The sequence below is a fragment of the Oncorhynchus tshawytscha genome, linkage group LG20, assembly GCF_018296145.1.
Source record: "Oncorhynchus tshawytscha isolate Ot180627B linkage group LG20, Otsh_v2.0, whole genome shotgun sequence".
Taxonomy (NCBI): domain Eukaryota; kingdom Metazoa; phylum Chordata; class Actinopteri; order Salmoniformes; family Salmonidae; genus Oncorhynchus; species Oncorhynchus tshawytscha.
This window is the reverse complement of record NC_056448.1, coordinates 22034939-22047035: the sequence shown is the minus strand read 5'-3', so window position 1 is coordinate 22047035 and position 12097 is coordinate 22034939. Positions and strand designations below refer to the sequence as shown.

At 40.7% G+C, this 12097-nt stretch overlaps 1 protein-coding gene across 5 annotated transcripts in view; it reads left to right on the top strand.

Annotated features, from left to right (window-relative positions):
- Window positions 1-12097, top strand: part of LOC112241878 (mediator of RNA polymerase II transcription subunit 13-like) — a 127449-nt gene that overhangs the window by 93401 nt on the left and 21951 nt on the right. For all 5 annotated transcript variants that reach the window (XM_042302345.1, XM_042302346.1, XM_042302344.1 and 2 more), the window contains exons 5-6: window positions 10422-10567; window positions 11248-11481. In XM_042302345.1, coding sequence (XP_042158279.1) covers window positions 10422-10567; window positions 11248-11481 — 380 coding nt within the window. The remainder of the gene's footprint in view (window positions 1-10421; window positions 10568-11247; window positions 11482-12097) is intronic.

Sequence of the window (12097 nt, the reverse complement as noted above, 5' to 3'; positions counted from 1 at the left end):
AGCAATGAAAAAATATCCACAGTTTAGCCCAGCATGGCCGATTAATTAAGGACGATTTCAAGTTTTCATAACAATCGGTAATCAGCATATTTGGACACTGATTATGGCCGATTACATTGCTCTCCACGAGGAGACTGCGTGGCAGGCTGACCACCTGTTACGCGAGTGCAGCAAGGAGCCAAGGTAAGTTGCTAGCTAGCATTAAACTTATTTTATAAAAACGATCAATCTTAACATAATCACTAGTTAACTACACATGATTGATGATATTACTAGTTTATCTAGCTTGTCCTTTGTTGCATATAATCAATGCAGTGCCTGTTAATTCATCATCGAATCACAGCCTACTTCGCCAAACGGGTGATGATTTAACAAGCACATTCGTGTAAAAAGCACCATAAACATCAATGCCTTTCTTAAAATCAATACACAAGTATATTTTTTTAAACCTGTATATTTAGTTAAAATAAATTCATGTTAGCAGGCAATATTAATGAGAGAAATTGTGTCACTTCTCTTGCGTTCTGTGCAAGCAGAGTCAGGGTATATGCAGCAGTTTGGGCCGCCTGGCTCGTTGCGAACCGTGTGAAGACCATTTCTTCATAACAAAGACCGTAATAATTTGTCAGAATTGTACATAATTATGACATAACATTGAAGGTAGTGCAATGTAACAGCAATATTTAGACTTAGGGATGCCACCCATTAGACAAAATACGGAACGGTTCAGTATTTCACTGAAAGAATAAACGTTTTGTTTTCGAAATGATAGTTTCCGGATTTGACCATATTAATGACCTAAGGCTCGTATTTCTGTGTTTATTATATTACAATTAAGTCTATGATTTGATATTTGATAGAGCAGTCTGACTGAGCGGTAGTAGGCTGCAATAGGCTCGTAAGCATTCATTCAAACAGCACTTTCCTGTGTTTGCCAGCAGCTCTTCGCTGTGCTTCAAGCATTGCACTGTTTATGACTTCAAGCCTTTCAACTCCCGAGATGAGGCTGGCAATGCTATAGTGCCTATAAGAACATCCAACAGTCAAAGGTACAGTTGAAGTCAGAAGTTTACATACACTTAGGTTAAAACAAGTTTTTCAACCACTCCACAAATTTCTTGTTAACAAACTATAGTTTTGGCAAGTCGTTTAGGACTTCTACTTTGTGCATGACACAGGTAATTTTTCCAGCAATTGTTTACAGACAGATTATTTCACTTATAACTCACTGTATCACAATTCCAGTGGGTCAGAAGTTTACAGACACCAAGTTGACTGTGCCTTTCAACATCTTGGAAAATACCAGAAAATTATGTCATGGCTTTAGAAGCTTCTGATAGGCTAATTGACATCATTTGAGTCAATTGGAAGTGTACCTGTGGATGTATTTCAAGGCCTACCTTCAAACTCAGTGCCTCTTTGCTTGACATCATGGGAAAATCAAAAGAAATAAGCCAAGACCTCACAAAAACAATTGTAGACCTCCACAAGTCTGGTTCATCCTTGGGAGCAATTTCCAAACAACACCTAAAGGTACCACGTTCATCTGTACAAACAATAGTAAGCAAGTATAAACCGTCATACCGCTCAGGTATGACATCATGGGAAAATCAAAAGAAATAAGCCAAGACCTCACAAAAACAATTAGTTCATCCTTGGGAGCAATTTAGAGATGAACGTACTTTGTTGCGAAAAGTGCAAATCGATCCCAGAACAACAGCAAAGGACCTTGTGAAGATGCTGGATGAAACAGGTACAAAAGTATCTATATCCACAGTAAAACGAGTCCTGTATTGACATAACCTGAAAGGCCTCTCAGCAAGGAAGAAGCCACTGCTCCAAAACCGCCATAAAAAAAGCCAGACTACAGTTTGCAACTGCACATGGGGACAAAGATCATACTTTTTGGAGAAATGTCCTCTGGTCTGATGAAACAAAAATAGAACTGTTTGGCGATAATGACAATTGTTATGTTTGGAGATAAAAAGGGGGAGGTTTACAAGCCGAAAAACACCATCCCAACTGTGAAGCACGGGGGTGGCAGCATCATGTTATGGGGGTGCTTTTCTGCTGGAGAGACTGGTGCACTTCACAAAATAGATGGCATCATGAAGATGGAAAATTATGTGGATATATTGAAGCAACATCTCAAGATATCAGTCAGGAAGTGAAAGCTTGGTCGCAAATGGGTCTTCCAAATGGACAATGACCCCAAGCATACTTCCAAAGTTGTGTCAAAATGGCTTAAGGACAACAAAGTCAAGGTTGTGGAGTGGTCATCACAATGCCCTGACCTCAATCCTATAGAAAATTTGTCGGCAGAACTGAAAAAGCGTGTGCGAGCAAGGAGGCCTACAAACCTGACTCAGGTACACCAGCTCTATCAGCAGGAATGGGCCAAGATTCACCCAACTTATTGTGGGAAGCTTGTGGAAGGCTACCCGAAACGTTTGACCCAAGTTAAACAATTTAAAGGCAATGCTACCAAATACTAATTGAGTGTATATAAACGTCTGACCCACTGGGAATGTGATGAAAGAAATAAAAGCTGAAATAATTGACCTAAGACAGGGCATTTTTACTAGTATTAAATGTCAGGAATTGTGAAAAAAACTGAGTTTAAATGTATTTGGCTAAGGTGTATGTAAACTTCCGACTTCAACTGTATATGAAATGCAAATGGTATAGAGAGAAATAGTCCTATAATTCCTATAATAACTACAACCTAAATCTTCTTGGGTGGGAATATTGAAGACTCATGTTAAAAACTTCTTAGGGCTGAGATCCCGCTAACGGGATCGATATGACAACAGCCAGTTAAAGTGCAGGGTGCCAAATTCAAAACAACAGAAATCTCATAATTCAAATTCCTCAGACATACAAGTATTTCACACCATTTTAATGATAAACTTCTTGTTAATCCCACCACAGTGTCCGATTTCAAATAGGCTTTACGACGAAAGCACCACAAACGATTATGTTAGGTCAGAGCCAAGTCACAGAAAAATTAATCACTAACCTTTGATGATCTTCATCAGATGACACTCATAGGACCTCATGGTACACAATACATGTATGTTTTGTTCGATAAAGTTCATATTTACATTTTAAAAAATCGCAGTATACATTGGAGCGTTATGTTCAGTTGTTCCAAAAACATCCTGTGATTTTGCAGAGAGCCACATCAATTTACAGAAATACTCATAATAAATGTTGATGAAAATACAAGTTTTATACATGGAACTTTAGATACACTTCTCCTTAATCCAACCGCTGTGTCAAATTTCAAAAAAGCTTTACGGAAAAAGCAAACCATGCAATAATCTAAGTACGGCGCTCAGAGCCCAAACAAGCCAAAAAAGATATCTGCCATATTGTGCAGTCAACAGAAGTCACAAATAACATTATAATTATTCACTTACCTTTGATGATCTTCATCTGAATGCACTCACAGGAATCCCAGTTCCACAATAAATGTTTGTTTTGTTCGATAATGTCCATCATTTATGTCCAAATAGCTACCTTTGTTAGCGGGTTTTGTAAACAAATCCAAACTCACAAAGCGCGTTCACTAGGAGCAGACGAAATGTCAAAATGTTCCGTTACAGTTCGTAGAAACATGTCAACCGATGTATAGAACCAATCTTTAGGATGTTTTGAACATAAATCTTCAATAATTTTCCAACCGGAAAAATCCTTTGTCTGTAGAATTGCGATGGAACAGAGCTCGCTCTCATGTGAACTAGCATTCTGCCAGACCTCTGACTAATTCCCCTCTCATTCTCTCCCACTTCACAGTAGAAGCATCAAACAAGGTTCTAAAGACTGTTGACATCTAGTGGAAGCCTTAGGAAGTGCAACATGACCAATATCCTACTGTATCTTCAATAGGGAATGAGTTGGGAAAACGACCAACATCAGATTTCCCACTTCCTGGTTGGATTTTTTCTCAGGTTTTTGCCTGCCGTATGAGTTCTGTTATACTCACAGACATCATTCAAACCGTTTCAGAGTGTTTTCTATCCAAATATACTAATAATATGCATATATTAGCAACTGGGACTGAGTAGCAGGCAGTTTACTCTGGACACCTCTGGGCACCTTATTCGGGCCAAGCTACTCAATACTGCCCCCAGCCATAAGAAGTTAAAAGGAACCACCAGCTTTCATATGTTCTCATGTTCTGAGCAAGTAACTTAAACTTTAGCTCTTTTTACATGGCACATATTGCACTTTTACTTTCTTCCCCAACGCTGTGTTTTTGTATTATTTAAACCAAATTGAAAATGTTTCATTATTTATTTGAGACTAAATGGATTTTATTAATGTATTATATTATCTTAAATAAAAGTTAATTCAGTATTGTTGTAATTGTCATTATTACAAATATGTATATAAAAATCGGCCAATTTATCGGTATCAGCTTTTTTGGGTCCTCAAATAATCGGTATCGGCGTTGAAAAATAATACAAATCGACCTCTAGTCCTAGACATTGTAAAAGACTGTAAATCATTCTGAAGCCATTGTCACGATCGTTCGTAGAAACGGACCAAGGCGCAGCGTATGTTGAGTTACACATCATTTATTAAAGAAGTTACATTTTAGCAAAGACAAAATAATAAACAATAAACTAACAAACAACGAACCGTGACTACAACACTAACTAAAAACATAAACAAAATCCCATAACCCACAGGTGGAAAAAAATCCTACTTAAGTATGATCCCCAATTAGAGACAACGATAGCCAGCTGCCTCTAATTTGGAATCATACCAAAACCCCAACATAGAAAAAACAACCTAGAACCCCACATAGAAAATATAAACTAGACTAACCCCCCAGTCACGCCCTGACCTACTCCACCATAGAAAATAAAGGCTCTCTATGGTCTTGACGTGACAGCCATCCTCTTTTGTCCGCTTGGTAACGAGACTAAAAACAGGACACTTGGGTAGGCTTTCAGCTGAAATTGCAATCAGCTGTGTTTGGAATGATTCAATATTCTGCTGAGATTTTCTATATGTTTCAGTCTGGTAACTGCAGAAATGCGTGACATTTACCATCATTTTGTTTTGCATGTGTTTTCAATAGTTTTGGAAACAGTGTGTTAGCATTTGAAAACAAGTGCTGCAAATATATAGTTTTGCAGGTGGTGGAGTATGAATGAGAAAAGAGTTCATGGATTTCGGAGATTGTGGTCATTGAATGCATTTTGTGTGGAAGCAATGAAAAATGATTCACAGTTTGGTCCACATACACTTCTGTTTTGCTGACTGTGTGAAGAGTTTTGACATTGTGACTTCAGTTTTGACCAATGCATGTTAACAATTGAAAAAAACTCTAATATAATATTTTATCTACAGTGGCTTGCAAAAGTATTAACCCCCCTTGGCATTTTTCCTATTTTGTTGCCTTACAACCTGGAATTAAAACATTTTTGGGGGGGGTTGTATAATTTGATTTACACAACATGTCTACCACTTTGAAGATGCAAAATATTTTTTCTTGTGAAACAAACAAGAAATAAGACCAAAAAAATGGAAAACTTAAGTGTGCGTAACTATTCACCCACCCCCCCAAAGTCAATACTCTGTAGAACCACCTTTTGCAGCAATTACAGCTGCAAGTCTCTTGGGGTATGTCTCTATAAGCTTGGCACATCTAGCCACTGGGATTTTTTTCCCATTCTTCAAGGCAAAGCTGCTCCAGCTCCTTCAAGTTGGATGGGTTCCACTGGTGTACAGCAATTTTTAAGTTATACCACATTTTCTCAATTGGATTGAGGTCTGGGCTTTGACTAGGCCATACCAAGGCATTTAAGTGTTTCCCCTTAAACCACTTGAGTGTTGCTTTAGCAGTATGCTTAGGGCCATGGCCCTGCTGGAAGGTTAACCTCTGTCCCAGTCTCAAATCTCTGGAAGACTGAAACAGGATTCCCTCAAGAATTTCCCTGTATTTAGCGCCATCCATCATACCTTCAATTCTGACCAGTTTCCCAGTGCCTGCCGATGAAAAACATCCCCACAGCATGATGCTGCCACCACCATGCTTCACTGTGGGAATGGTGTTCTCGGGGTGATGAGAAGTGTTTGGTTTGCGCCAGACATAGCATTTTCCTTGAAGGCCAAAAAGCTAAATTTTTGTCTCATCTGACCAGAGTACCTTCCATATGTTTGGGGAGTCTCCCACATGCCTTTTGGTGAACACCAAATGTGTTTGCTTATTTTTTTCTTTAAGCTATGGCTTTTTTCTTGCCACTCTTCCATAAAGCCCAGCTCTGTGGTGGGTACGGCTTAAAGTGGTCCAGTGGACAGATACTCCAATCTCCGCTGTGGAGCTTTTCAGCTCCTTCAGGGTTATCTTAGGTCTCTTTGTTGCCTCTCTGATTAATACCCTCCTTGCCTGGTCTGTGGGTTTTGGTGGGCGGCCCTCCGTTGGCAGGTTTATTGTGGTGCCATATTCTTTCCATTTTTTAATAATGGATTTAATGGTGCTCCGTGGGATGTTCAAAGTTTCTGATCTTTTTTCATAACCCAACCCTGATCTGTACTTCTCCACAACTTTGTCTATGACCTGTTTTGAGAGCTCCTTGGTCTTCATGGTGCCGCTTGCTTGGTGGTGTCCCTTGCTTAGTGGTGTTGCAGACTCTGGTGCCTTTCAGTACAGATGTGTATATATACTGAGATCATGTGACAGATCATGTGACACTTAGATTGCACACAGGTGAACTTTATTTAACTAATTATGTGCCTTTGAAGGTAATTGGTTGCACCAGATCCTATTTAGGTGTTCCATAGCAAAGGGGGTGAATACATATCCACACACCACTTTTCTGTTTAAATTCTTACATTTTTTTTTTGAAACAAGTCATTTTTTAAATTTAACTTCACCAATTTGGACTATTTTGTGGTTGTCCATTACATGAAACCAAATAAAAATCCATTTAAATTACAGGTTATAATGCAACAAAATAGGAAAAACGCAAAGGGGGATGAATACTTTTGCAAGGCACTGTCGCGAGTGGCACAGCAGTCTAAGGCACTGCATCACAGTGCTGGAGGTGTCACTACAGTTCGATCCCAGCCGGCTGCGACAGGGAGACCCATGAGGCGGCGCACAATTGGCCCGGCGGGATGTCCTTGTCCCATTGCGCTCTAGCGACTCCTTGTGATGGGATGCACACTGACTTTGGTCGCCAGGTATACGGTGTTTCCTCCGACACATTGGTGCGACTGACTTCCGGGTTAAGCGAGCAGTGTGTCAAGAAGCAGTGTGGCTTGGCAGGGTCGTGTTTTGGGGGGTGCATGGCTCTCGACCTTCACCTCTCCCGAGTCCGTACGGGCGTTGCAGCGATGATAATAATCCTGTTTACATGGACGCATCTGACATCAGGCTACCTGATGGCACTCTGGTAAATGCAGAAAGTCACCAATCAAAATAAACCTTTTTGCATATCGACCATGTTATTTTTGAGAAGCATATTTCCTTCTGAGTTGGGAGATATAAAGTTTGTATGTGAAAGTTACTTCTAAGACTCATACATTCAATTGTTCTGAACTCACTTCCCTCATGCTAAAGAGGGAGGCTCTCGGCTGGTGCTAAAGAGGGAGGCTCTCGGCTGGTGCTAGCACATGTGCAGATCAAATACACCACTGGAACGCCTAGTAGCCTTTCCAACTGTAAAATGACCTAGTGGCCTCATGGGTGGAACGTTATGAATATTTTTCATAATTTCATAATTATAAACATGTATTATTATTTTTACGCTGAAAATCCGGTGTTTCTATTTCAAACGGTTTTGTTATATTTCAGTCTTCTGTGGTGTATATGAAGTGGAATATTGTAATGCAAACTCAAAATGTAATACATTTAAACTTAACATGATACAGGTGTCTTCTTTTTTTAAGCTCATAACCATGTGTGTGAGGTGTATACTTTTGTTTCAAAGTAGACCCTGATTTAGCCCACTGCAGTAAAAGGTAAAGGTCTTTACATGTCCTAATCATTTGAAAGACTGCTCAGAAAACCGTGTGTTTTAATCAGTGTATGCTTACTTCGATTATGACCGTACTTGGATTAAGCTAAACAGATTAAGGTGTTTACATGACTATTGCATAATCTGCCTACTGCCACAATCAGTTTAATATCGAAATATTACTGTGCATGTAAACGTACTCAGTCTGTGTTGTTGTCTAAAATGGAGCAAAACATTATATTATGATTGTTGTGATTACCTACAGTACATTGTCATTACTGTTATCATCCCCTATATTGTGGACATAATTTTTTGGTACAGTATAACCATTGTATGTGCTCTAGTTGATTTACCAAGGTAAACTATACCAAGGTGCTGTTAGCCAGTCAGTCTGTACAGTAGACTTTCAGCTCAGGTCCCCCCTGCCACAATGTTGAAATATGAAAAGACGCAGCCAGTGTTCTGACTGCTGGATGTTCCACCCGCTCAGTACAGACAAGGAGGGAGGGGAGAAGCCAGCTAGTGAGCTGGGCGGTGATTTTTTTATGTCGGAACATTTTTCATGAAGATTTCCCTCCCTCTCCTGCTCTGACTGCGTTCTGGAGAAGGGGTCACGGGGGAGTCATGGAAAGGACTAATGTGTGTTTTTGTATGCGGCTCTCGTAAAAAAAAAAGAGCACCCCAGGAGATTGTCTCCTGCTTGAGTATAAATAGGGGGCTTGACTGTTGAGTAAATAGGATGACCCATGTGAGGAGGACATTGTGGGAGCTCCTTACACATGGCGTATTAAAAGTGTATAGAGGCAGTCCAAGTGGAGACTCTCCAGAAGTGAAAGAAAGTGTATCAGACAGTTGTAAAAGTTATAGATTGTATTTATGATTGGTTAATAAAGCATTTTCAGTGTGTGAAACTAAGGGGAACAATACAAATAGAGAAACATTTTGTCTTAAGTAATTGTTTAATTTGGCCACATAGAAATTAGAAATATTAAAACTGGAGCTGACAATTTAGGAAACCGTCCAAGTATACTTACTGTCGTTCATGATTCTGTTCCAAAAGGGAACTACTTTAATCGTATTGCATTATTTTGTACATGACTGTATCCCAAAGGCCTGTTGTCTACTCATATGGATGAGTTCACACTGGGCAGTGATGCAAAGTCACCATAGGGAAGCAGCATCAGACAACAACACATGCTTTTCATACAATAGGTCCAACTTGGCTGAATATGTGCATTTGTGTGTGTGTGTTGGTGGGCTGGACTGGACTCTTCACTACAGACTATCCCCCGAAGGCACCCCTCACGGCTATAAATAGCTCTTCATGTGGCGTTAAGTAAGGGGGTGGAGTGGAGCGACAGATTTTTTTATTTAAAATATATATATATATATTACATGTGCTGTAGAGAGCTAAATTATTGAGATGGGAGATGTAGTACTGTAGAACAGAAGCCAGTTTGAGTTTCATGGCCTGATGCAGCAGCCGGAACATCAGGAAGTGTGTGTGTGTGTGCCTCAGTGTGTGAGTCTGGATGGCAGTGCTGGAACCGCCTGCTGTTATGATGGTATGTTTTTCTTGGTGAGCTTGAGGAATGTTTATGTAGCTAAGAAACAGGTCTCTCTCCGCAATCACTCAGCGCCATCTTCAGGCCACATCAACAGTGAATAACAGACACTGAGATATTATCATTAGTTCTATTCCAAAATAGCCCGTGTGTGGCTTTGGAAGTGGCCACTGTATTGAATTGATGATCCATTACGGCTCTAACATAGGCCAGTTTCTTCAGGGTACAGAGGTATTGCATAGGCACTAGGCAGCACGGTAATCACATGGAGATTACATGCTGAGTTTATTGTCTGCTGGCTTATAAGCCTGGCTAGACAGGCGATGGGGTTTATAGATTAAAAATTCACATCATTAACATCTGGTGGTTAATGATGTCCTGCCCACCCTCAGTTATAGATCACAATAATGGGTTAGCTATTACATGTGTGATAAAACAAAGACCACCGTAATAAACTGTACCAAGAAGTATACTGAAGAGTAGAAGCCATACATAAACATTATGTCACTTTAATCAATCATAGGGAAATTAGGATTTATTCCTGCAATAAGGACCTACCGTATATGTTGGACGATGAACGATAAGCTTATATGATTTTATGAAAAGCTTTGTTTTTTCAAAGACACATTAAGTCTGTTTTCTCATCTACGTATACTGTATGTACAAATGTGCAGCTCACAATTACTAATCAGTAGTTACCATGGGGAGCTAATGCCATCCCTGTTACCATAGTAACTACATGGTATAACAGCAACTTAGTGCAAAGTGCCAGAAATGTTGTCTCTATATTGTCTCTCTCGCTGCAGTGAAAAGTATTTACTGCATAGGGACTGTATGTGACTGACGTTGTCTCTGTGTCTCTCTCTCTCTCTGTCTATAGTGAGCACCTATCGTGCTCCTTCACCTTCTTCCTGCATGGGGAGAGTAATGTGTGCACCAGCGTAGAGATTGCCCAACACCAGCCTGCCTACCACATCACTGATGACCACATCCGCCTGGCCCAGACCTCCTCAGCCCCCGTACAAGGTGAGAAACAGCCAGGGTAAGAGAGAGACGTAAGAGCCAACACACTGGATGTCTTTACCCGCCTCTGTTTTAACCTGAGCATCAATGTCATAACTATGTGTATTATCACATCTCTGAATCTGAACATGAGCGGTCCTTTCTGATATCCTGCACATCTGTGCTCCTCTCTCTGACTGTCTATTCTATTATATCTACCTATCTGTGTGTCTGTCTCTACTGCTACTTATCTGTGTCTGTCTCTACTGCCACCTATCTATGTGTCTGTCTCTACTTCTACCTATCTATGTGTCTGTCTACTTCTACCTATCTATGTCTGTCTACTTGTACCTATCTATGTGTCTGTCTCTACTGCTACCTATCTATGTGTCTGTCTCTACTGCTACCTATCTATGTGTCTGTCTACTGCTACCTATCTATGTGTCTGTCTCTACTGCTACTTATCTATGTGTCTGTCTCTACTGCTACTTATCTATGTGTCTGTCTACTTCTACCTATCTATGTGTGTCTCTACTTCTACCTATCTATGTGTATGTCTCTACATCTACCTATCTATGTGTCTGTCTCTACTGCTACCTATCTGTCTCTACATCTACCTATATATGTGTCTGTGATCCCATCTGTATGTCCATCTATCTGACTCTATCTCTGTCTGTCCATCCCTCCACCCATTGCCACTGCAGTGATCCTGAGTCCGTATGGTCTGTCGGGCTCTCTGACGGGCCAGGCCTATAAGATGAGTGACCAAGCTGTGAGGAAGCTGATGGAGGAGTGGAGCTACTTCTACCCCATGGTGCTGCAGTGCCATAGAGAGGGGGGAACAGGAGGTGCCAGCATGGGGGGCATGGGTGCGGAGAGGGAGGGCACTGACCTGCCGTTTGACCCCAACAGTCATGTGGCCGTCGAGGTCATCGTAGGTATGTATGGTAACGTTTAAAACACTTGCTACCAGGGCTGGCTGTAGCCTTTTGGGGACCATAAGCGAGATTTGGTTGTGGGGCCCCCCACCAATCGGGCACATTTGTATTTTATTTTTAAACTAATTTCCTGAAAATCTGCCCATTTTTTGCCATGGGGTATAGAGAAATATTAGCCTTTTTTATGTCATATCTGAGTGAGAGTGACTAACAAAAATCAATGTGGGCCCCCTGGAGGTCAGGGACCCTGGATGTCAGGGCCCCTGGACATGTGCCCTGGTCAGTATTCCGCCATGATTACTGTAAGTTTAGATAACTAGCTAGACTAACCTACCAATCATTTTTATCTGATTGACTGACTGTCAGTGACTGACAAAACAAGAGATAAACTGCTGATGCACAACCAAATTTCGAACTTGCACCTTGTGTATTCTACTATTCTCACTCTCAACAGTAAATTATAACCCACTGAGTTCCTAAACTCCTAAACTGAGTTCCCACTCGGGAACCACCACTTATGTTGCGTATGCCTGGAGCCGGCCCTGCTTGCTACCTTTGAATGTAATTGAATGTACACACTTTGCTGTATATACATTGTTACGACCTGGCTCATAGT